Source organism: Rhinoderma darwinii, chromosome 6, assembly GCF_050947455.1.
Source record: "Rhinoderma darwinii isolate aRhiDar2 chromosome 6, aRhiDar2.hap1, whole genome shotgun sequence".
Classification (NCBI taxonomy): domain Eukaryota; kingdom Metazoa; phylum Chordata; class Amphibia; order Anura; family Rhinodermatidae; genus Rhinoderma; species Rhinoderma darwinii.
This window is the reverse complement of record NC_134692.1, coordinates 49891473-49918535: the sequence shown is the minus strand read 5'-3', so window position 1 is coordinate 49918535 and position 27063 is coordinate 49891473. Positions and strand designations below refer to the sequence as shown.

Here is a 27063-nt window from a genome sequence, read left to right as displayed (position 1 = left end):
TCAGTAACTATACGTCCTCGTGCGGGAAATAACCACCCGCAACGACGGACAGTTACGTCCTGGTGCGGGTAGGGGTTAATACATACGTAAATATATGGGAAAGTGTGCGTCGGCAATAGAAATGAATGGGTCTGTAATTACGGTCCGTAATTATTGACCACAATTCCGAATAAAATCTATGGTCGTGTGCATGGGGCCTATCTCAGTAGTACATGTGAATACATGAAACTCTGTAATATCCAAGCAATTTTTGTAGTTTTTCCATCGTCGCATATCAAGCCCCTTGAGAAAGCTCTATGCGAAACGCGCGTTGGGGTCCTGTGCACGGCTGTCAGACTTCACCACTGTTTGTCTAATGGGTAAGACTTTTTACTACTGAAGGGGAGGAATGGTTGCATTTGCTGTCTTTAACTAGTCACATATTAGCACCTTACTATATCTACGTTATTATTGATTTAGTGCTGATCTTTCTTTGAGATATAATACCAATATTAGTGCCTCCGTTCCCCTATCTATTCCATGGGCGTTACTATTATGTATACTTGTAATTGAATACGTCTTCCCATTTCTTATATAAGCTGTCTGTTCTAACCGTGTATCTTCACTGGAATTATAACAGTGTCCTCATGTCCACTTTGTACCTTTTTAAACTGTTTTTCTATGTAATTGTCATTCTGTGTCATTAAAGTAAATTTTAATATATGGCTTCTAAGCTCCTTTTTTCTCTCCGGTTTATATATAAAGAGCTATAACTTTTATTTTTCCGTCGACATAGCTGTATGAGAACATTTTTGGGGGGGATTAGTTGTATTTTTTAATGGCACTATTTTGGGGTACATATCATTTTTTTGATGAACTTTTATTAACGTTTTTTGGGGGGGGGGGGATAGAAAAAAACAGCAATTCCGCCACTGTTCTAAGCATTTAAAGTTACACTGTTTACCGTGTGGCGTAAATAACATGTTACCTTTATTCTATGGGTCAGTACGGTTACGCCGATGCCACATATGTTCAGGTTTTTTATGTTTTGCTACTTTTGCACGATAAAAACACTTTTGAACTGAAATTATTTGTTTTTGCATCGTCGCTTTCCAAGAGCCATAACTTTTTTTTATTTTTCTGTCTATTTAGTTATGTCAGCTTTTTTTTTTTGCGGGATAAGACATAGTTTTTATTGGTACTTTTTGGGGGTACATAAGACTTATTGATTAACTTTTATTACTTTTTGGGGGGCAATGGAAAAATAGCAATTCCGCCATCGTATTTTGCGTTTTTTTTTTACTCTGCTCACCTTGTGGTTTCAAATGTTATTGTTTGGGTCATTACGGTCGCGGCGATACCATATATGTGTACTTTTATTTCTTTTTTACACTTTTACTAAATAAAAGCACTTTTTGATGGAAAAAATGTTTTTATTTTTTTCAAACTAATCTTTATTAATATTTTTTATTTAACATTTATTACTTCTTTTTTTAGTCCCATTAGAGGACTTCACTATGCGATATTTTGATCGCTGCCATAATGCTTTGTATACCAAAGCATTATTGCCTGTCAGTGTAAGGGTATGTTCAGACGCAGTAGCAAAATACGTCTGAAATGACGGAGCTGTTTTTGCCTGAAAACAGCTCCTGATTTTCAGACGTTTTTGTAACTACTCGCGTTTTTTGCGGCGTATTTTACGGACGTTACTGGAGCTGTATTTCAATGGAGTCAATGAAAAACGGCTCCAAAAACGTCCCAAGAAGTGACATGCACTTCTTTGATGCGGGCGTCTTTTTACGCGCCGTCTTGACAGCAACACGTAAAATTACACCTCGTGGGAACAGAACATCGTCAAACCCATTGAAAGTAATGGGCAGATGTTTGTAGGCGTAATGGAGCCGTTTTTTCAGGCGTAATTCGAGGCGTAAAACGCCCGAATTACATCTGAAATCAGTGCGTGTGTGAACATACCCTAACAAGGCTCCCAATAAGATTTTCCACAAGGAGAGATGCTCTTTGCAGTTTCTCTAAACACTGACTGATAGAGGTAGCCAGAAAGAGGACCCCAATAAGTGTGTTGTTCAGTTTCATACAGTTGTAATTCTACATCTAGATTGTTCTGCATTGGGGTATCCGATCAGTTCTATGATAGTGTGCTTCAGGGTTCAGAGTAGGGACTAATCATTTTTATTAATGATAAGCATTTTACAAATCTATTTTGACATATGCAATTGAGAATTGTAATGGCAGCTTATGGAAACACAACAATGTAACTTCAGCTCAGTAATAAATAATGATGGTTGAGCTGCTATAGTACTCATTTCTATGAGTAAACATTTCTATGCATCTTCTTTCATGGTGACTGTTTATGGGGCATGAGATGCTCCCCGGAACGTTTATGCTTCATCCTCTAGGGGAAGTTCATTTCTCACGGACGTTGCCGTGGTGACGCGGATACTCACTTCCGGGACTAGAAAGTATGGTAGGGAAAATTAAACATGCTCGACAGAAGCTGCATGTGGCGGCTGTTAGAGTTGATTCCTCTGCAGAAAATGCCGCCATTGCCCCGGACTACAAGCTACCCGGTGCCGCCGAGCTGTCGGCACCGCTGTCCTGGAGCAAGCAGGGAGGAAAGGTAAGACAACACATGGCTGCGTGGAGCTTCTTTAGCCTGCGGCTGTCGAGATACTGCTAGTTCCAACATGCCCGACATCCAGTGCAAGTCCATAGCAACTGGAGGAGCAGAGGTTGGCCTGTAAGGACCAGTATGAGAGGAGGTGCAAAACCCAAGTGTCTCCCTAAAAAGCCAAATCGCTTGACAGATGTGGACCTCTATGTACCGTGTGGTATTCCCTGTGTTTACACATGCGATCAGAGCCTCTATCGGGGGTGCCATCAGATTTTGATGCAAGAATGACACCACTTGCAGCGTTTTTTGTTTTTTTTTGCTGTAAAAATCACGGAAACCCCCAACAGACCCCATATTATCCGTCAATTAGGGTCTGTGCAGTTAGAACAGATACCTAATGAGGCCAAAACAATAATTGCATATACCAGTACCTGTACAATTCTGCCAGCGACATGTTGATGCCCATACAGTTTTCAATCACACAGAGTAGTGCAAGCCATAAAATAGTGACACATGATTATCAGCGGCAGTAGTGACTGTCCTGCAACGTGCCAACTTCATATTACACCTATATTTTTCCATCTAAATTTGTACCAGCCCTGCAATGTTTTCACATGTGATAGTGTGCCGCATGGGCAGTCTTGCGCTGTTGGTTTTTTGTATGGTTTTTACAGGTGAAACACTTTTTTTTTCTTTTACATGTTTCTCTTGTAAAAACATTGTGGCCAATAACCGCATTTCAAATCCATGCGGTTTCCACCCTTGTGGCATACTAACACAACGCGTGAACCCAGCCGAAAACCATTGATTATCTTGTTACAATGGCGTCTATCAAGAAGTGGGGAATATTTTGCAGCAAGTGAAAAGCCAGTTCTTGAAGTTGGAAAAATGGTCAAGCGTAAGGATCTTGTCTGATGAATCATGCTTTATTTTATGTAGACAGCCAGAAGCAAGTGCCGTCGCTAGGCGTTACTAGGGAGCTGATCTATATAAGAGTCCTAATTACCTGAATAGTAGTTGCATACAGATCAGCTTCCTGGTGGCAACAGACCACTGAAGTTTTAGGGGGAAATCAGGGGAGAAGTCGTATCTGTCCTTTATACTTTATCTATCATTATGAGCCACACCTGGTTTTGGCTAAACAAATTGCATAACAAAAACCTGATCAATACCTGCATATGTGGATACACTCTGTCTCCTACTTCGTCACCCCTGTGCTAGATCCATAGCAACACTGCCCATTACTGCTGTATAATGTCCTCCATGCTTATTCTTCTGTGTGTGTGTGAGATGGGAAGCAGAATCTCCCCTTCTCTCTGTGCTGTGTATGGGAGACATCATAGCAGCTAATCTCCTCCCCCTCTGGATTGGATTTCAGGTCAATTAGAGATGAATGGAAAACTGCTGAAAATTGCAGAATACAAGTCCTATAATGGCCAGGAACAGTGTTATTACACCAGTGAACACACAAAGTAGCTTATTCTGAAAAGCTACATAATACAGCGTATGCTCTGTAAAGAGGCTCTGTCACCACATTATAAGTGCCCCATCTTCTACATGTGATCATCGCTGTAATGTAGATTACAGCAGTGTTTTTTTATTTAGAAAAACAATCAATTTTGACGGAGTTATGAGCAATTTTAGATCTATGCTAATGACTTTCTAAATAGACAACTGGGCGTGTTTTTACTTTTTGACCAAGTGGACGTTGTGGAGAGAAGTGTATGACGCTGACCAATCAGTGACCAATCAGCGTCCTGCACTTCTCTCCATTCATTTATTCAGCACATCGTGATCTTGCTAGATCATGGTGTGCAGTCACATACTCGCACGATAACGTTACTGAAGTGTCTTGAGAGTTAATAGACATCACCTCCAGCCAGGACGCGATGTCTAGTCACAATCCCGACACTTCGGTAACGTTTGTGTGGGACTTACAGCACAGCATATCGAGATCACGCTGTAAACTGTCATTTATGCTGTAAATCCCACACAAACGTTACCGAAGTGTCGGGATTGTGCATAGACATCGCGTCCTGGCTGGAGGTGATGTCTATTAACTCTCAAGACACTTCAGTTTCATTAACGTGTGAGTATGTGACTGTACACCATGATCTAGCAAGATCACGATGTGCTGAATAAATGAATGGAGAGAAGTGTATGACGCTGATTGGTCAGCGTCATACACTTCTCTCCACAACGCCCACTTGGTCAAAAAGTAAAAAAACGCCCAGTTGTCTATTAAGAAAGTCGTTCGTATAGATCTAAAATTGCTCATAACTCCGTCAAAATTGATCCTTTTTCTAAATAAAAAACCACTGCTGTAATCTACATTCTAGCGCCGATCACATTATATAGGAGATAGGGCACTTATAATGTGGTGACAGAGACTCTTTAAGAAGTTTTTTTATTCTTTAAAAAACAACTTTTTAAAAATGAATAACTGCATTTCTTTTCTCAGGACTGGGCATTACTGTCTTCTGATATCTTTGCATCAACTAAGATTGAACCTGAAAATTTAACGCAAAAGTTAGAAGTGGAGACACAAATTTTGGTCCCTGCTAAAAAAGGTATGGAATTTACTAATCTAATGTGGCTAAGGGTACGTCCACATGTAGTCGATTTGACACAGGTTTTCTGTCCGGATCTGTCTATGGACGATTTGCAGTGGGATACAGTTGAAGCATAGTGGATAAGATTTTAACAAATCTCATCCACGTGCTGAGGAAATCTTCAGTGATTTTTAAATCTGCAGCATGTCAATTTCTGCTGCGGAAAGTGCACGGATTTGTTGTGTATTTTCCCGATTGTGTTTAACTGGGAAGAAGTCGGCAAGCAAATCCTATTGTTGTGGATTTTGCAGCGGTTTACCTGTGGATCTGCAGCAAAATCTGCAAGTCCAGATTAAAATGTAAAACAAACTTTACTGAGCATTTAAAAAAAAAACAAAAAAACACTATATTCCGCTCCCATGGCAACCCTTTCTTGGTACTCTTCCAGTCTTTGTACACCTTCCCTCTAGCGATGTTGTGATGACACGTGGAGACAGGGTGTAAAGAGACCAGGGAAGCATTGCCATAGGAGGTGAGCATAGTGGTTTAGGGTATGTGCACACGTAGTGACCAAAAACGTCTGAAAATCCAGAGCTGTTTTCAAGGGAAAACAGACCCTGCTTTTCAGACGTTTTTTGAGCAACTCGCATTTTTCGCGGCGTTTTTTACGTCCGTTTTTGGAGCTGTTTTCATTGGAATCTATGAGAAAACAGCTCCAAAAACGTCCAAAGAAGTGTCCTGCACTTCTTTTGACGAGGCTCTATTTTTACGCGTCGCCGTTTGACAGCTGTCAAACGACGATGCGTAAATAACAGGTCGTCTGCACAGTACGTCGGCAAACCCATTCAAATGAATGGGCAGATGTTTGCCGACTTATTGGAGCCCTATTTTCAGACGTAAAACAAGGCATAATACGCCTCGTTTACGTCTGAAAATAGGTCGTGTGAACCCAGCCTTAGTTTTTCTTTTAGACACTGTTGTTTTCCAAAGGAAAATTTGCACTAAAATCAGCTTAATTTGGTGTGGATTTACCACTTCGGATTTCCCTGCGGATTTTGTACGTGTGAACTTATCTTAACACTTCACCCTTGTGGAACATGCTGTTCGTCTCGTAAATATTATCTTTGCACTTTCTATATGACACTGTCCAATCAGCATACAGCTTCTCCCCCCTTCCCTACCCAGCGAGATTTAGCGATTGAAGCGGAGATCACGTTGGGCTGGGAAGAGGAGAACTGCGTGATTCTGATTGGACAGCGAAAACACCGAAAAGATTACAACGTCCAGAGTTAAAACAAGAAGAAAAAAAGCACATAACTTTGCAAATAAACGTTTTGAAACACAATTTACACTGTAGTTATCATCATCATAACGCCTATTAGATTAGTTAGGAGATTGGGCATTATTAAACTAGTGACAGATCTTCTCTAAATCCAATGACATAAATACACTTGATTTGTGGACATATCTAGCCTATGTGTGTTATGTCTCATGCACACAACCGTGCATTTGCCTCCGCATTTAATCTGCATTTTTTTTGATAAATTGCAAGCCCATTCATTTCTATGACGCCATGCACACGAGCGTGGTTTTCACGGATCCATGCTGGGGCCGGGAACCCGGAAAGCAATAACACACGGATGCACAACAAAGGTTTTTTGCGGTCAAATGGACTGTAGTGGATCCGTGGTTTTGCGGATTGCAGAACCACAACGGTTGTGTTCATGAGACCTTGGTTTGTGGAATAAAGTTAGGTACAGCTCTCCAAAGAACTCGTGCGCTATATTGATGAGCATTATATCTATTTTGTTTGCTCAGTTGTGTTCACATGTAGATTCCTGTCTTATTACATGTTTACTGGAATGACCGGAGCTGTTTTTGGTCTGTTATTTCACTGCCTGCTTATATGAACTGCTCATGCGAATGAATGGCCCGGATCAGCACCTGAAATTTGATGCAGTTAACAATTTTGTTTGGGGGTATTGAAAAGGACGTCGATGGCTGTTCCATGGCTGCAAGCTGATCTCTCTGCCTAGAACGCTTATGAAGCTTATTTATTCAAGTGTTCAAATGCATATTCACATACTTGTAATATTAACCCCTTCAAGAGGCAGCCTATTTTGACCTCCAGGACGTAATGATTTTGCACTAGGGTGTCAAGTGTATGTTAAAGCTGACACCCGCTTTTGATGGTCTGAGCCCAGCCCCTGCGGCAAGACACTCAAAAACTCTACGTACAGTTCGTTGTGCGAGAAGGGGTTAAAGGAGTACCCTACTAATGTCAATATGTTACCAAGGGTCAGCACCAAGCCTCAAGTGCTAATATCTTGTAATATACTTTGGGGGAAAGTCATGAAAAACTGTCTTTGTTGCCATTAGCAACCAATCACCGCACATCTATTCTTTTATAGTTCTCTTGAAAAATAAAGCCTGCGCTGTGCTTGGTTGCCATGGGCAACAAAGACAGGTTTTTCTCTCGTTTTCATAAATCTCCTCCATTGTGTTAAAATTGCGGCTTTGCAAGCAACTGCAAAATATACAGTAAGCAGGAGCTGCTGCAGGTCTGTGCTTGTGAGCGGCCGCATGGACAAGCCTAGATCTATTGGAGTCAGCTCCTCTGTCCTGCAGCCGGTCTGACAGCTTCCTGCTTCCCTGTACATGTTGTAGCTTCTTGTAGAGACAGAATTTTAATAAGAAAACAATTGTTGTGCTCAACCAGTTTCACAAATGCAAAGAAAGAGGATATAGTCCTGATCCCCCTACTCCAGGAATAATTGACAATTTTGATCAGTTGTCACACGGCTGAAACCTACCAAGTTTACTCCTGATGTTACACACGATGCTATCGCAATTCAAGAGAAAACCGTCTACGCTGTCTCCACACATATACCATCCGGCTTTATTTTTGTTTAAATCTGCTCCTTTCCGGGCATGACCTTTGACTCCATAGAAGTATGCACAAAACTACATAGAAGTATGTTACAAACTACACTCCGTATTAATAATAGCAAATACAAAATAAATCATCTCATATCTAAATGTACAAAAATGATCAAACTTCAGATAAACAATAAGAAAAAATACTGAGAAGATTGAAATAGACACGTATGTTTCACTTTATCTTAAATCTTCAGAAAAATAGTTCAATATAGGAACTGCATTGTATTATATGAGCGATAAAGCTCATACGTGGTCAAGTCCCCAAGGCTAAACTAAAAGACTAAAAAAAGTATAAAATGGTTTTTTTTAAAAGAATAAAAATCTGAAAATCTTTTTAAGTCCATTTAAAAATTCTTTATTATGTAAGTCCCTGACTTCACTGTCCATATATGAACATTGAAGTCAGGGACTTCTCCTGCCACAACGCCGGGGGATTCCGCTTCAGAAGTCCCTGACATCACTGTCTATATATGGACAGTGACGTCAGGGACTTCTCCTGGAGCGGTCCCCTACAGGAAGGTAGGAAGGGTGCCATCTATGTGGGGGGGGGGGGGGCCTATGTACAAGGGGCACTACCTACAAGGGGGTCTGTGTGGCACTACCTACAAGGGGGTCTGGGTGGCACTACCTACAAGGGGGTCTGGGTGGCACTACCTACAAGGGGGTCTGTGTGGCACTACCTACAAGGGGGTCTGTGTGGCACTACCTACAAGGGGGTCTGTGTGGCACTACCTACAAGGGGGTCTGTGTGGCACTACCTACAAGGGGGTCTGTGTGGCAGAAAATTTACCAATGAAATTCATCCGTTTTTAAAACGGACAGGGAAAAAATCTGATGCAAAATGGGTCAAAATCGGCCGTTAAAAAACGGAAACACAGCCCGGAACGGATGCAAAACGGCAGAGAAAAACGGACCAAAACGGTTGTTTTTAACGGCCGACACTCGGACCCTGTCGTGTGAATTGAGCCTAAGGGTCCTTTTACACTCGCCAATATGGCCCGTAAAAACCAGCGCCGATTGATGAGGCAGCTTGTTGATTGGCGCTCTTTGCTCCTTTCACAAGGAGCTATGATCAGTATTGTATGGGGACGAGCGATCATTACTCTGATTGCTCGTCCCCATGCATTTCCATCAGGTCGGCAGCACATTTCCCTGTTTACACAGTGGGATGTGCTGCCGACAATGATAATATTTTCTGCTGCATAAAGTATAGTCGATTTTAAAGAGCATTTTACGCTTTCCTCGGCTGATCGTTGCCCTGTTTCATATGAATTCTCATTTGCCCAAAAGCAAGGCCCGCAAGTTCGTGTAAAAGGGCCTTAACTTCACAAAAATTTTTGTAGTTATACCCATGCAAATTCTAACAGTAAGTAAATAAAAAAAAAGTTGATCTATATCGATTTATACTATTAGATTAGCATAAGTTGTTTGAAAAGGTAGAGCTCATTCACACGATCGTGAATCTCGTCCTTGTGCTGTGCGTTGAAACAACGCACAGAACACGGCCCCATTGATTCCAATGGGGCTATTCACAGATGCGTGAGTTTTTACGCCGCGAGAGTCCATTGCGTGAAACTCACTGCATGTCCTATATTGGTGCGTTTTCACTCAGCTAGCCGCCCATTGAAGTCTATGGGTTCGTGAAAACCATGGACCGCGCACGGATGCACATCCTGTGCTGTCTGCGTTTAATGCATCAATTACACAGGGGGGGGGGGAGCGCTTGAGTGCGTGGAAAAAAAAAAATGCCATCCGAAATGCACACTAACAGATTTACGCGCGGTTTTTACGCGCGTAATTTCTGTCCCGCTCTTGTGAATGCAACCTAAGTGTTCATTTGAGTTTGTGCTTCCTGTATTCATGTCTGACTTCCCTTTTTTTTTTGTCTGACCGTGCAGTTCTTTCTGCATTACGACAGAAAACTATTTTATAATATGATAACTAGGCATGTTTTTGTATTTTTTTTATATATATCCATGCATATGTGTCATTTATTGTTGATGTGTCACTTCTTTAAATACATTTGAACGTATAATTTCATCTTCAATAGTATACTTGAAAATTAAATCTAAAGTTACCATCCATTCCTTCTGGCTGTGTAGTTTCTGCCATCCCTTTAGTGGTCCATAATTATATACTAAAAAGTAAAACCAACTTTGTTAGGCTTCGTTCACATCTGCGCCAGGGCTATTTTTGTAAATACTCGACGTCACTGTGAATTAGTTGAAGCATGCATAATTATACGATCCTCTGAAACCGATCTAAAGATCAGATCTCTCTCTATCTTTTGGTGCCGTCTGGAGTCAGTCTGTCGGAAGACAGCGGGGGGGAATTTATTTACCTTTCTACGCCAGTTTTCTGGCATAGAAAAGTCGTAATCCGCGACTTTTGGGTCTTTTAAGGGGTGTGGCTTACAAAAAGGCGTGTCAACCACGGCCCTGCATCTAATTCCATGGTAAAAGTAGCTGTGCGGCCTTTGCCTGATCCAGTTTCCTGTGATAGAAATAGCAGCAGGAGAGCTTTTTTGAATTACAGATTGAATTCTTATCCAAATTGTGCTCTTTCTGTTTATAAAGGTGTTCACAAAATTCATTTTAAACTCTTAAGGACACAACACATTTTTTTGGAGATCTGACGTGTCACTTTATGTGGTAATAACTTTGGAATGTTTTTTTTTTTATCCAAGCGATTCTAAGGTTATGTTCACACAGAGTTTTTTTGCAGGCAGAAAAATCTGCCTCAAAATTCCTTCAGGAATTCTGCCTGCACTTTCTTTGTGGTGTTTTTTTGCAGCATTTTTCGGGTGCGACCATTGAGCGCTGTTTTATAACGTTTTTTTTTAACCTTTTTTAGAAAATTCTCCGAAATTAAGGCAAAGTGGAGGTGACATGTATAAATTTAATTTTTTGGGCAGAAAATAATTTTTAATCCATTTTCTGTAACGCAGAAAGTTTTACCAGGGAAATGCAACTCCATATTTATTGCCCAGATAATGTCGTTTTTATAAATATCCCATGTAATGACTGCAGTACGTTCTATTCAAAGCATGGCTGTGATTGGTTGATTCATTTTGGATGCCATAGTTGGTCCAACGTAGTTGTCACATACAGAAGAAGGGCAGGGGGCTTGTGGTTACAACTTATGTTGTAGATGGGAGAGTCCCCAAATATAAGTTATGTGATCTGATGTGACAGCTTCCATACACCCCCCATTGAATGACAGTTACCAGCTCTCCTCCTCCTTGAAGTCCACCATTCTCTCCAACTCCTCCGGTCGAAGCGGCACCACCTGGTCCAGCAGGAGCCTGCTCTCCTCGTCCTTTCTCTGTTCTTCGGCTATCGCTTCTATGATCTCTTCCGAAGCAGCCCCGTCTTCTCACCCTTCTACAGGCTCAGGACTTTGGCACTAACGGACGCAGTCTGTTAGCAGCATGGAGGAAGGGGCGGTATGCTGGGAGGGCCTGCGGCCAGGGAGCCGGAGGCAGTGTTGGTTTTCTACGGGAGTTTGGGGCAAGAATGGACGGGGACTGGAGCTGCTCATTCTGCTTCTCAAGCTTTTCCACCAAATCCTGCAGCTTCCATACCTCCAGATCAACGTTCATGTTAGAGTTCACATCCTCCACGTTAGCTGGTATGATCTGGCCACCACGCCATACAGGCTCCAGCCCAGGCTTGAGCTCATATATCGCTTCCACCAACTGCAACTCCACGGGGTGGGGATTCCTCCTGTTGCTTGGAGCGATGGCGCCATTAGGGAATCGATTCAACGATTCTGGCAAAAAACAGAATCGTCAGAGGCCTCGAGAGAATGAATCGAATTAATTTTATTAATCGCCCTAGCCCTAACCCCTTAAGGAATTTATCGATGGGTATAGTTAGCATTTTGACCCCACAGGTTTTTTGCTGAGTTTAGTCAAAATAGGCAGTTAAAACGAAATTTACAGCGTTTGCACAATAAAATCATTTTTTTTTTTTAAAACAATTTCTTTTTTGTGTCACCATATTCTAGGAGCCATAACTTTTAAATTTTTCTGTCAAGAAAGCTGCGTAAGGGCTTGTTTTTTGCGGGACGGGTTGTAGTTTTCTTATTGGTACTATTATGGGGTACATGGGACTTTGATCACTTTTTATCCTATGTTTTGGGAGGGCTGGTGACCAAAAAACAATGATTCTGGCGTTGTTTTTATAATTTTTTTGTACGGCACTCACTGTATGGGAAAAATAATGGAATCGTTTTATAGTTTGGGTTGTTACGAACGTGGCGATACCAAATATGTATGCTTTTATTTTATTTTTTATACTTTCATTTTTTTCCTATATAAAAAAGGTGGGTTATTGTTTTTTTTGTACTTTAAGGCCAGCATCACTGATCTCTATTTGAACACATTGAACTATCTACATAGTGCAGTGTATTGGACTGTCATTGTCACTCTGTACTTGGCAGACCAGGATGCCGGCGGAGCTGATCGGCTAGAAACCACTTAGATGCCGCGGTTTCTTTTGACTGCGGCATCTAAGGGGTTATTCAGCCAGTATGGAGGCTGCTTCGGTCCTGGCCGTTACAGCAGGGTATCAGCTGGCCATTGTTAGGTCCGCACCCCTGAGATCGCGTCACGGGGGTGCTGATGGGCTAGAAACCACATAGATGCCGTGGTTACTTTTGACCGCGGCATCTAAAGGGTTATTTGACCAGATCGAAGGAAAGCAGGGTGTCAGCAGTAATATACAGCTGACAGAAGCGGAGTTTGCTCCATCACTGTCACGTACAGTTATGTGATCTTTCGCTAAGTCACTAGCTGCAACGACGTAACTGTACGTGACATGTCAAAGGGATTAATCATTGAAAACCTAATAATATGGTAAGCTACAAAAAATAGATACATACTAGATTAATAGAAATGTACCTAATCGTCAAATACTTAGAAGGTGCACGGTGGATTTTTACAATCTACAGAAGGTATACAGCACCTCTTCAAGATGACTTCCTGGCACTTGCTGATTTTCAGAATCCCCCCCCCCCAAACAAGTGTGTGTGTTTGTGTCCGCAGTTTTTTTTTTTTCAATTTCCAATGATCCGGCACCTTCAGTTACTAATTAATCATTGTTACAAACCCAGCATTTGAGTGTGAAGAGCCATAAAATGTTAACGTTGTTTTTATGCTCTACCCACAAGCAGAGGTATTCAAAGCAGTGAGGAAATAAACGACGAAACGTTTATATTTATTATTATTTTTTTTTTACAAATACAATAGGCAACGGCACAATATCCGTTTTTCTGTAGTTGCAGGTAACTATGAATTGTTAAAAAAGCGTTCATTGTGATGAGAAAACAAACTTGTACACAACAGTAATCTACAATAATAAATCACTTTTATGGTAAGAACGTTTTCAAAAGAGAAACTAGTCGCGTCATGCCGATGTTTTCTATACCCCAGCATTTGTTCTGTATGTTACTGTCAGGTAATATACATATGGGTGCAACCTTGTCATTAAAGGGTTTGGATTAAAGCGCACATGACGGATTTGCTGTTGCATTATTGCGGATTTTAAACCCATTTACCTCAACAAATCCGTGCAATTCACAACAATACATTTAATTTCGGATTCCCCATCAAAGTCAAAAGGGAAAATCCGCAACATAAATTGACGCTCTACGAAATTAAAAATCTCCACCGCAGTTTGAAGAATTTTTTTAGTGCGGAAATTAGAGTGTAGAGAAGATTTGGTCAAATCTCATCCACTTGACTGCAACTGTATTCTGCTGCGGATCTTTTGTGTTCAAGTCTGCGCCGTGTGCATTTACCCTTAGGCTGGGTTCACACGAGGTCATTACGTCCGTAATTGACGGACGTATTTCGGCCGCAAGTCCCGGACCGAACACAGTGCAGGGAGCCGGGCTCCTAGCATCCTAGTTGTGTACGACGCTAGGAGTCCCTGCCTCTCCATGGAACTTCTGTCCCGTACTGAAAACATGATTACAGTACGGGACAGTTGTCCTGCAGTGAGGCAGGGACTCCTAGCGTCGTACATAAGTATGATGCTAGAAGCCCGGCTCCCTGCAGTGTTCGGTCCGGGACTTGCGGCCGAAATACGTCAGTCAATTACGGACGTAATGACCTCGTGTGAACATACCCTTATGGTGTATAGGGCAGACTTTGCTGGATGCAATGGGATAACCTGCCATTGATTTAGGTTGTCCTGGATGTCACTATTGGTCAAAGTTGCAGAAAATTCAAAGTCTGCCCCATATCCTGCCTAATAGGCTAACATGGCGTAACATGAAGTTATCACTTGAATGTCACCCATGTAAATTTGATCTTCAAGAATGGGAAAGATAGATATATAAACAGTGATAATTTCAGAGGTATCCTCCCATGGCATTTAATAGTTTGAAAAATAATTTATTTTCCAATATTTTTATTGTTTTATAGGGATAGCAAATACAACAAATTTGTTGTCATAAGGTACGAATAAAACAGATCAAGATAGCAATGCCCTAATGGGCAGCAAGCATAATACATGTTAGGTTTGAGAAATATTTTAATGGTTACAACAAATAATTTGGTAAAGTGGGCACATAAAAAAAACCTTACCATGTGCATCTTTTGACTATGTAGAGCGAAAACAAAAACGGCATTTACTCAAGAAATTTCACAGACACAAGAAAGGACTTGTCTTCTTAAGCCGTTAAAATCTCCTTTTATTGATCTAATTCAATATACGCTGGTTGTCTGGAGATTGGGATATGCTTTCCTCTCCTGGGATTTCCAGGGCAGCGAGGTTCTGTTACTTGTTCTCTGTGTACACAATATAGGTATATGAGATTGCTCCACTCCTTAGGGAGAGGGAAGTGGAGATCTGTAGCTTTCCCTGTGCTGCAATAAGTGTCATTTCTCATTTTCCACAGGAACACTGAATCCATTTTTCTGCTGTCTTGGGTCTGTTTTTTTTTTTTTTTTTGCATTAACCGGAGTCTGGTGTAACTTTGCTACTACATTGTAATTACATTAAAGCCACTTTAAACCCCCTTGTGTAAATCCTGGATATTTCCTAATCGTCACGGTTGTCTCTCACTTTGTATAATTTGCCCTGTGTTACAAGCAGAGTTTGGTCAGGCTAGATTAGGATAATAGAAATGTATAATAAAAATTTGAAAACTGGACAGGGGTGTACGCAGGATTTTTCCAAGGAGATGGTAGGGAAATAAAAATAATTATGGCCAGACTTTAACACCGCTCTGCCCAAACCCCCCCCCCCCCCCCCAATTCTTCTAGCCCCTTTTACTATAGGCAGAGCAGTGGATGTGGCTGCCGGTGATCATGGAGAAAGGTTTTTAGTCTTCTCTTCTGGAGAGTATACTGGTATGCTTTCTTCCCAAACACCGGCAGCCACATCCTCCGCTCAGCGAAGTCTGCTGTACTGTTCATAGCCTGCCCTAGTGCCGCTTTACTGGGTAATAACACTTGCTAACAGTAGTAGTGGTAGTTCTCTACCAGCGCTAGGACAGGCAGGCTCTGTACTGTGCAGCAGAGAATGTAGCTGCAGTTTTTCGAGGAGAAAGTTATCTGCATCCTCTGCTTGACCGAGAACGTTTGCAGACTACTACATATATTACGGTTAGGAACAGGACAGTTGCGTTTACCTCTGAATCTGATTTTAGGCTGCTGCAACACTATGTGAATTTGTTTATGATTTACCAGTGCTTATGACTTTATGATCCTAAATTAAGCATTTATAGTTGCTTTGTAAGATAAATGTCTCAGATAGGAATACCCCTTTCAGTTTTTATTGTGGCCCCGGAGTGACACAACCTGAAATGCAGCCCTTAGGCTTCGTTCACATCTGTGCCGGGGTTCCTTTCATGGGTTTCCGTCGGAGCTTTCCATCAGGGGAACCCATGAACGGAACCCTGACTGAAACAGACGGAAACCATAGGTTTCTGTTTGCATCACCATTTATTTCGATGGTGACGGATCCGGTGCAAATGGTATCCGTTTGTCACCGTTGTGTAAGGGTTCCGTCGTTTTGACGGAATAAATAGCGTAGTTGACTACAGTATTCTATGAACGCTCCTCTGCCCGGTGTAAAAGGGCCTGGCCTTATTTACACATCTTGTCAGTGTGCTGTCTGTTTTAACAATGGACAGCACACTGAGCCATGCATTTCAATTGGGCTATTCACATATCTATTTATTTATTTTTTCTCGAAGCACGTATCCGTTGTGAACAACTCACAGCATGCCCTATTCTCGTCCGTTTTTGCAAACCAGACTCGCTCATTAATGTCTAAGTGGTCGTGAAAAAAAACAGACCGCAAACGGATGACATCAGTGTGCTGTCTGTTTTTCATGTATCGGTTGCTAAAAAAAAAATACAGGAAACAAAAAGTGAAACCAGGATGCAGAGGAGAAAAATGGATGACACATGGAAACAACATGGACGTGTCACGTACATTTGTATGGATGAAAAACTTCGGACTCGCTCGTGTGATTGAGGCGCAACTCGTAAACATTCTCCGACTACAATTTGCTGCCATATGAAGTGACAACACCCTTCCAGTTCCATGGACCAAACCCTATGAACTTCATCAAAACTAAATACTGCACAGCTAGGTAGAAATATTTGAAAATATAATTAGGGATGCACGATGCATCGAAACTTCGATACTGTTTCCATACTTTGCATCCCCAAACGGTTTGATAACGTTGTTTCATGTATTTCGATACTAAGCTGCGCCGCCGCACAGCTCAGTATAGTAATACATGAATGAATGAGTGCACGACTGCAGCTGTGTGATACTGTCATTGCCGCGCTCCTGAGTCCTGACAAGTGCGCGCCGTCAGGATGAGGTAATGCTGCCGGCGCTGCACTAATGATTGCCGGCACTGAAGACAGAACATGGCGGCCGCACTGCAAAACACCCCCGTGTTCTGTCTTCAGTGCCTGTGCCGCCGCTCATTAGTTTAGCACCAGCCGCATAACCTTATGCTAACCGCGCACGCACTTACTGTCAGGAGCGGGGCAATTGGCTGTATTACACAGCCGCAGCCCCGCTCTATAACGGCGGAGATCAAAGAAACCTCTCGTCCACCGCTATTCCCCTGAATTCTGCGATCACAGCAGACTGCAGCATTCAAGGGAAAGTGAGAAGGGGGGGGATGCCCCTGGATCGCATCACAGGGAATTCCTGTGACGCGATAGAGGGCCACACCATATATGGGCAGACAGCCCAGGGTCTATTGAAGGACCTCAGGGCTGTCTTACCATATTTCCTGTTGTTAGGGCATACTTAGGTATGTCCTAACAACTGCCTGTGTACTATCCGTACACAGGCTAATGTACTGTAATATAGATATATGCCAGTACATTAAAGTTTAAAAATAAAGTAAAAATATAAAGTAATATTAAATTTAAAAAACTACACACGCCTTTTTTTTTAATTTTTTTTACAATAAACATTAAAATAAGTCTCAATACATAAAACATACACATATTCGGTATTGGCGCAGCCGTAATAACCTGCACAATAATTTGTTTGCGTCATTGATGATGTGTACGCTGTAAAAAAATAAAATAAAAACTTTTCACTTATTAATGTAAGGCACGAGGTGTGATGAATTTAACCTCCATGTGCCTCACATTAATAGTAATTAACCCCATCATGTACCTCACACATTAACCCCTTATGACTGAGAAACATAGTGGGGTTAATTACTATTAATGTGAGGCAAATGGAGGTTAAATTCATCATCACACCTCGCGCCTCACATCAGAAAATGGAAGAACTTTTTTTTTTTTTTGTTATTACTGTTGGCAAAGTATCGAATTGGTATCGGAAACGCAATACTAAACGAAGTATCGGTATCGAAGTCCAAATTCTGGTATCGTGACATCCCTAAATATAATATATGTGTATAGCAGCATGACCTCCTTATTTTTATTGTTCACTATATGCCAATATGCATTTCTGTTTATTCTTAAAGTGCTGAATTGTTCTTCAAAATACAAAGATCATTCTGAGCTGAAGAGCGTCAGAGGGAAGACTTCTGCTGTAACTACAGGAAAGCAGTAACTTGATCCTTGTCTTTCCTTTATAGCTTGCAGAATACTCTATTAGTTTGTACAGGGGTAGATCTAAATGATAGAAATAGGATCCTCATTCTGAATGTGACACCTTCTTAAAGAAAACAATCAATGTTTGAAGGTCAATTGCGGCTATGAAAAGTCAACCTTCTGTGATTTGGAATCAATGCGATAAATTACATTAGGTTAATGGGGCAAAGCAATTTATTAATTATTCATATTCTCTACAGCTCAAATTTTTACATGGTAAGTTTAGAATGACAGATATCATGTATGTACTCAGTAAAGAATATCTAAAGCAAGAAATAACTAAAACCTGTCAATCGGTTAATGCTCTATGTAACGCTGGTCAAGGGAAGGTGATCCTCCAGGTCCTGGTTTTGTGTTTGTTTGGCCACGGTTGAGCATGGTCTGGTGAGATGAGCCCTGCCTCACTGGAGGATTTTTTCTGTCTAATTCTGGGAGCCTATGTGCGACATATGCCACCGTATGGTATACGTTACAGGCATTTAAATAGCCTTTCACGGCATATACATTAAACAGAGACCATTATAGCCTATGGGGTCCATACTATAATGCCCCTATAACTGCCTCCACATGTTATACTGGCCCCTATAACTGTCCTCCACACAGTATAATGCCACTATATCTGACTTCCACGTAGTATAATGCCCCCTATAGCTGCCCTCACACAGTATAATGCCCCCGTAACTGCCCCATATATGCACCCCACACAATATAAAGTCCCCCATAGCTGTCCCCGCGCTGTATAATGCCCCCAATAGTGCCTAATAAAAATAATAATATATATACTCCCCTAGCACTGTTTAAATGACGAGTGGAGGAGATCCCTCTGCTCCTCTAGTCGGTGCGACAGACAGGCGCGATGACGTTACCGCCTCGCGTCTAGCGATACAAAGTGAAAGAGCAGGGACCTTACGGTCCCCTGCTCTACCATTGGGATCAACTGAACCTGCGTCCTGAAGATGCAGATACGGAAAAAAATTGATAAAACAAAAATTCGCAATATGTCGTCTATTTAATTTAGAAGAATTTTGATTTATTTTTCCATTAATTGCCCAGCCCTAATGGGGTGTCAAGCAACGCTTTCCATTTCCCTGGAAAGGGGCATCCACAAATAGATCTATACCATTTTATCAGGGGTGGGGATCCTTTTCGCTGCCAAGGGCCATTTGGATGTTTATAACCTCTTTCGCGGTCCATACATAATTATCAACTTAAAAATGAGTCTGCTATATTTGGTCAAACAAGTAACCCACCCCTAATGTGCCTGAAATGGCTTCTCTTTGGTGAGGCGTGTGATGTTAGCCGGTATTAACGATATTGCTACTCGCAATTGCTTTTTCAGGTTTGCAACACAATTTATTTTTTTTTTGCTTTGTGGCAGCGGTCTGATTTTGGCCACGGCTCACGGCAAATGCATTTAGGTCCTAACTCTACATGAGGCCTCCGCTCAGTCAGTGACTAGGTCAGGTGACTGGACTGGTCCACTCCCGGGTTTGTACACACCGACCTCAGGCCGCCGCCTCATTCACTAGTAGTGAATGACACTACTTGGCTCCGTCCGCCCTCCTCCATCTAAATCTGGCATACGACCGTATTTTTGCAGCCCATTTTTTTTATGGCCCCATGCACACAACCGTTATTTACAACGGTGGTGGGGCCACAAATCCAGACTGGAAAAACTCAGAAGTAATTTTACCCTCTGGATTTGCGGATTCACGAATACTGGTGTATTGTTGTGGATCCGTGTGTCCAAATGACACACTGATGCACAACAAGGGTTTTTTGCGGTACAACAGACCTTCACTGACCCGTGGTTTTGCGGACCGCAAATCCAATATCATTCATGTGCATGAGGCCTATGTATCCTCTGCTTGTTTTGACTTAAAAATGCCTTAAAAATAGGAAAAAACAGCTCTGTGGGAACGTGGTCTAAGTATCGTTTGCATATAGCATAATTGAGATGGAATTTCGGTCCGGATTTGCATGGAAATGGGCCTGCGGTACTGACTGTTATCACAGTCTACAGCAGGTACGTGAAGAAACGTCATCCCAGGAGGACAGGCGTACAGTAACAGCCCAGGATAGAAGTGGTGCATTGTTATGGTAGGGCCTGACGTAAAGCCAGATAAAGACCAAAAGAGTGTCCTTCTGGCTTCCTTTACGCTGATATACACTGATTTGTTATATTTAGTCTTTTTTATTTTATTTTTTTTAAAGGCTGGAATAGTGTAGCAGACTTTTCGTTTCTATTCCAAGGTGTATACTGTGCATTATAGTTTTGTTTTTTTTCACATGGGAGCCTATAGATGACGTTTGCCACTGCATGGCATACTTCACAGGCATTTCAATAGCTTTTCACTACTTATACGTTAATGGAGACCATTATAGCCTATGGCGTCCATATCTAACAGACTAATGATATCCGTTTAATGCATATGTCATGAGAGTTCATTGTGTGTGTGTGTGTGTGTGTGTGTGTGTGTGTGTGTGTGTGTGTGTGTATAAAACGTACACCATTAAACTCTACGGTGATTGATGCCACTATTAAGGCATCAATCACAGCCTACGTTTAACCTATACGTTGCAAGCTTTTCCCAGCGTATACATTCAAACATAGGCCAATATATGGGGACGTTGCCTTTCAACACAGGCCAACAGAACATTTCTTTTTCTAACAGTAAATTCTCTGATCTTGCACTGGGGTCACTTTACCAACTCCTGTTATTATGCCTGCGTTGTGTAATGATCAGTTTTCCCCGGAGCTTCTCGGGCTACGTTATCTTGACACTACGTTCAATTAAGCTTTGTTGTCTGTCCCAGCACTAGGTTTTTTAAATACATACATATATATATACTTTTTTTTTCTTGATGTCATTAACAGGAAAAATCTATTTGGAATTGATTATTTATGTATTTTCCCCATGGCAGCATCAGACAAAGTATTGTAGCTTTCCATTTAAGCATGTCCTCTAATGACTCCTAATATGTCCTGTACACGAGAAGTATTTTGATATTTATTCATATAGCTATCAGAACTGTCTCTAAGGCAGGGCTGGACAAGTCTCCCGAGCCGGTGTATTTTTAATTTTTTTTTGTCCCCTATTGACCACCAAGAGTCACGTTTTCCATTGTCCATCTTTTCTCCAAGGATTATAGGCTACTAATGTATCTATTTTATATACTATTTCTGCAGGTAAAACTTAGAGGACCTGTTACTATATCGTATAAGCTGAACTGGTTAACTGACCTGAATAGCGCTGTCTACCTGATTCCACACTTTTTTCGGTTTTTTTCTGTTCCAGAGATATGGCCCACTGTTATTTTAACCCCCTATATTCTAATTTGCTGTAGTTTTGCCAACGGGATGGAGCTAGCGTCCCTGCCTCTGATTCTGACCAATCAGCGCAAGGCAGCTTGAGGATAGTTCATGCCCTGTAGGCTAACTACAGCAAATTAGCCTATAGGGAGCCAACACAACAGTGCGACATATTTCTGGAATGGGTGGGGGGGCTTGTAAGGGCTACTGCACAAGAAGGAAACTGATAATTGTGGGGAAATCTTCATATTGACATCAGTTTTGCCAGTAAACTACCTCTAGCGTCTCGTGAGGAGATCCGTATGTCCTTTTTTTTTTTTTCCCATTCTTATTCGTAGAGAATTGGATCTCGACACCGGAGGAAAAGGAATGTTCCCTAAGTGAATGGTTTCAACTCTTCCTTGTGATGAGAGCCAATACTCCTTTTGTTTAAAAACTCGTATGGGAGAGCAGATCTCCGAATTAAAATACTGTTCTTCTAGTGAAGAGCAGCAACACACCTACCACCTGAGGTATTCACGAAATCTCGAATCCCCTATTCCTCCACCAACCTGCTCGATAGACCAGAAACATGCGCAATGATTTATTTATTATTACCATATCATCCCCCATGATGGCACACTAGGAGGATGACCTCTTGACCACTGTACGGACAGAAAACAGAGGTTAAAAGGGCCTCATCCTCCGCCTCCCACAAGTGTCTCAAGGCAACAAAATTACCGGTAAGACTAATTCTTTTGTGTGTATGGCTGGCTTTACTCATATAAAGCTACTTTTTTGCTTTTGGTTCTTCTTCTTTTGTTTAAATATATATTTGTAACGGTGACATTTTTACGGTATAGTTCCTTTTTGATAGATTTTTCCTGTCCTTCCTGAAGAAGTGTTTTATGCAGTCTTTAGTTTCTATTCGTCATTCTGTGTCGTCAGTTTTGCCTTACTCCCACACAAACTAACAAATATAATGTGTAGATGAGCTGATTCTGAAGTCATGCTATGTGTAATTAAAGATATCTTATGATATATCATTTTTGTTTTGTTTTTTTTGTTTTTAGCCTTTACATTATATAACTATTTAACTGTAAGGGCCTTTCCCCCAAAAATAATAAAATCCCAAAAAATCAAACCACAACTTAGAAAGCCACTAGAACCATTTGCTAGAAAAACGGCAATTTCATCTTTATTGAAATCACATGAAACAATCTAAAAGAAATAACATTGGTGACATTCTCTCAATGAAATAAACAAGTGGTAAGTATAAATACTTATTCCAATAAATACATGTAAGGTAAAAGCTATTGTCCACTTTGCTGCTGTAGGGTAGATTCACACGCGGCAGACTTTGTTGCAGAAATTTTTCAACTAAAAATCTGTTCTTTCATCTGGATGTAACTTGCAGAAACAACCACATTTTGATGAATGTAAGGGTATGTTCACACGTAGTCAACCAAAACGTCTGAAAATCCAGAGCTGTTTTCAAGGGAAAACAGACCCTGCTTTTCAGACGTTTTTTACCAACTCGCATTTTTACCAACTCATTTTTTTACCAACTCGTTTTTGGAGCTGTTTTCATTGGAGTCTATGAGAAAACAGTTCCAAAAACGTCTGAAAGAAGTGTCCTGCACTTCTTTTGACGAGGCTGTATTTTTACGAGTCGTCGTTTGACAGCTGTCAAACGACGACGCGTAAATAACAGGTCGTCTGCACAGTACGTCGGCAAACCCATTCAAATGAATGGGCAGATGTTTGCCGACGTATTGTAGCCATATTTTCAGACGTAAAACGAGGCATAATACGCCTCGTATACGTCTGAAATTTGGCCGTGTGAACATACCCTAAGTGATTTTCAGACGCAGGAATTGATGCAATAAAATCTGTCGCGTGTGAATCTAACCTTATTAGCATACTATGTACATAAGCATCTCTCAGAACACAAAAAACAATATATGTCCGCACAGAGTGGTACATAGGAATACACAACTAGTAAGGGCTGATGGTCCTCTTACACGGCCCGACGTGGGCCGTGTAAACGAGCGCCGATGAACGTGACGGCTCGTTGATCGGCGCTCGTTTGCTCCTTTCACAAGGAGCTTTGTTTGTTTACACAGGGAGATGTGCTGCCGACACACTGTGATCGCTCGTTTGCCTGATAATTGGCCCATGTAAAAGGGCCTTAACCTGTTAACGCCGAAGGACGGATATAGCCGTCCTCTGCAGCTGCTAGTTCGCGCAGGAGGACGGATATATCCGTCCTGTGATCGCGCAGGTACTGACACTGTACACACGCGATCAGCAGCAGGAGCACGGCTGTTATACATAGCCTGGCTCCTGCTGCAACTGCCGGAATCGAAGCGCACTCCGATTCCGGCAGTTTAACCTATTAAATGCCGCAGTCAACAGCGACATCTAATGTGTTTGACAGAGGGAGGGAGATCCCTCTGTCACCCCATCAGCGCCCCCGCAAAGAAATCGCGGGTCGCCATCGGGTTTCCATGGCAGCCGGGGGCCTAACAAAGACCCCCAGGTCTGTCTTCAGCAAATGCCTGTTAGGCCATGCCGGAGGCAATAATGCTTTGGTATACTAAGTATACCAAAGCATTATATATGCGATCAGCAGATCGCATAGTGATGTCCCCTGGTGGAACTAAAAAAAACAATGTAAAGCAGTTAAATAAAGTTTGTGAAATTTTTTTTTTATAATTTACAGTCAAAATCAAATAAAACTGGTTTTATTTAATAAAAGTGCCAAAACGAATAACGCATTCACATATATGGTATCCCTGCGATCCTTAGGGTATGTGCACACGGTAGCAGGCTTTTACGTCTGAAAAGACAGACTGTTTTCAGGAGAAACCGGCTGCCTCGTTTCAGACGTAAATGCTCCTCCTCGCATTTTGCGAGGCTTCTCTGACAGCCGTAAATTTTGAGCTGTGCTTCATTGAGTTCAATGAAGAACGGCTCAAATTACGTCTGAAAGAAGTGCCCTGCACTTCTTTTGACGAGGCTGTATTTTTACGCGTCGTCGTTTGACAGCTGTCAAACGACGACGCGTAAATGACAGGTTGTCTGCACAGTACGTCGGCAAACCCATTCAAATGAATGGGCAGATGTTTGCCGACATATTGTAGCCCTATTTTCAGACGTAAAACGAGGCATAATACGCCTCGTTTACGTATGAAAATAGGTAGTGTGAACCCAGCCTAACAACTTGAACAATAACATGAACACATTAATTAAACCGCTGGATGAACCGTGTCCAAAACAAAACGCAAAAAACGACAAAATTCTCTTCTCCCATTCCCCCCATAAAAAATTAAAGTTTAATCTATAAATCCTATGTACCCCAAAATAGTACTAATGAAAACTATGCATTGGCCCGCAAAAATTAAGCCCACATACAGCCAGATTGATGGAAAAATAAAAAAATTATGTCTCTTGGAATGCGGCGATGCAAAAACAAGTAATTTTTTTCTAAAAGGGTTTTTATTGTGCAAACGTAGGAAAACGTATAAAACCTTTACATATTTGATATCCCCGTAATCGTGCCGACCCATAGAATAAAGTTAACATGTTATTTACGCTGCATAGTAAACGGCGTAAATTTATAACGCGAAAATCAATGCTGGAATAGCTGTTTAGTTTCAATTCTCTCCTAAAATAAAGTTAATAAAAGTTAATCGATATATATAAGCATCTAAAAATGGTCCAATTACAAAATACAACTCATCCCGCAAAAAACAAGCCCTTATACGGCTATGTCGACGGAATAAAAAAAAAAGTTACGACTCTTGGAATGCGACCGTGAAAAAACAAGAAATAATCCTTGGTCATTAACGTGCAAAATGGCCTGGTCATTAAGGGGTTAAGATATACACACCAGTATGAAACACCACACCCTGTGGATGGTTTTCTCAATAGGCTTCTCAATGAAATTTCAAAAACGCCTGGTAAAACACTAACACAAATTAAAAAAAAAAACACTACTAATGCATGTAATAAAAAAGGCCTCAAACAGTAGAATTTAGAATTTTATTTTTTTAACAAAAATGTGAAAACACTACAAAAACATTGTTTAATTGTCGTGCCATTCTGTATGGGAGAGTTGTAATGGTTGCCATTTTTGTCAGCCACCTTTTCTAGAAACCGATATAACTAAGAAATAACTAGATGTGATACATTTGGTACAGTTTCTGCATGTCTGGTCTAGTTGTATTCTTTGTAAATTTAGGACAGAATTATTAAATCCAAATTTTTTTCTTTTTTTTTCTTTAAAATCTCTTAGGCCCTATTCACACGGCAGTGAAAAACGGCCATGGGACGGTCGTTTTCAGAACAATGAAGTTCTATGGGTGTATTCACGTGGCCGTTTTTTTAACAACCATTAAAAACGGATCTGTGACATGGGGATTCAAGAGGCAAGGGAACTTATTGGTTCCCTTGCTGGCTATTTGCAGCGCGATAAGACATACTCTCCGATGTAGCGCCGTCCTCTTCATGTGTGGTCTCTAGTCTCATGGGTTCTGCTAAGGCGTCGAGAGGACATCATCGCGCCGCCTTTGCAGAACCCGTGAGACTAGAGACCACACGTGAAGTAGACAGCGCTGCATCGGTGAGTATGTAGGGCATTCAGGCGGAATTAAATGTCTGGTATTGGTGTGCTCACTACAAGGGTAGTGTGGCTCTAGTATAGGGGGCATTGTCAGCTGTAGCAAATTTTTCGAGACTGTCTTGAATTTACAGAGACCGTACCGGAAGATTACTGGAACGGGTGGTGCTGCTTTCTCCGGAGAGGTGTGTGCGCGTCATCATCTACAAGGGGGCTGTGTCATCATTTACGGGGGCTATGTGCCATCATCTACGGTAGTCTGTGTGCTCCCTGTGGATGATGCCACGCAGCCTCCCTGTGGATGATGCCACGCACACCCTCACTGGGAATTTTCAGGGACTATCTCTGTAAATTCTGGACAGTCCCGGAAAATTCACTACAGTTGACCACTATGTACAATGCCCTCTGTACTAGCGCCACACTACCCTTGCAGTGAGTGCAACAATACACTACATTTGACTTTCGGCTGCCCTACACACACACACACACACACACACACACCACACACACACACTGATGCAGCTTTGTCTCTCGTCTTCAGGAGTTGTCTCTCATCTGCACGGGATTTGCCAAGGCGGCGTGATGACGTCATCGCGTCACCTTCACAGAGCCTGTGAAGACGAGAGACCACACCTGAAGAGGATGACGCTGCATCGGTGAGTATGCCGCCTATAGCCAGCAAGGGAACTAGTAGTTCCCTTGCCAATCCTCATGTCACTGATCCGTTTTTAATGGTTGTTATATGTTTTCACTGTCGTGTGAATGTAGCCTGTCAATACAAACAACTCTTAAAAATGGATCTGTGACATGGGGGTTCAGGAGGAAAGGGAACTATTGGTTCCCTTGCTGGCTATCGGCGGCGCGATGACACATACTACCCGATGCAGCACGGTCCTCTTCACATATGGTCTCTAGTCTCTCAGATTCTGCGAA

At 41.7% G+C, this 27063-nt stretch overlaps 1 protein-coding gene across 1 annotated transcript in view; it reads left to right on the top strand.

Moving 5' to 3' along the window:
• Positions 1-2413: 2413 nt before the first annotated feature.
• The window catches only part of SLX9 (SLX9 ribosome biogenesis factor), a 111643-nt gene continuing 86993 nt past the window's right edge, over positions 2414-27063 (top strand). The window contains exons 1-2 of the mRNA XM_075831196.1: positions 2414-2617; positions 5073-5181. Of these exons, the coding sequence (XP_075687311.1) occupies positions 2462-2617; positions 5073-5181 (265 nt within the window). The 5' untranslated portion in view covers positions 2414-2461. The remainder of the gene's footprint in view (positions 2618-5072; positions 5182-27063) is intronic.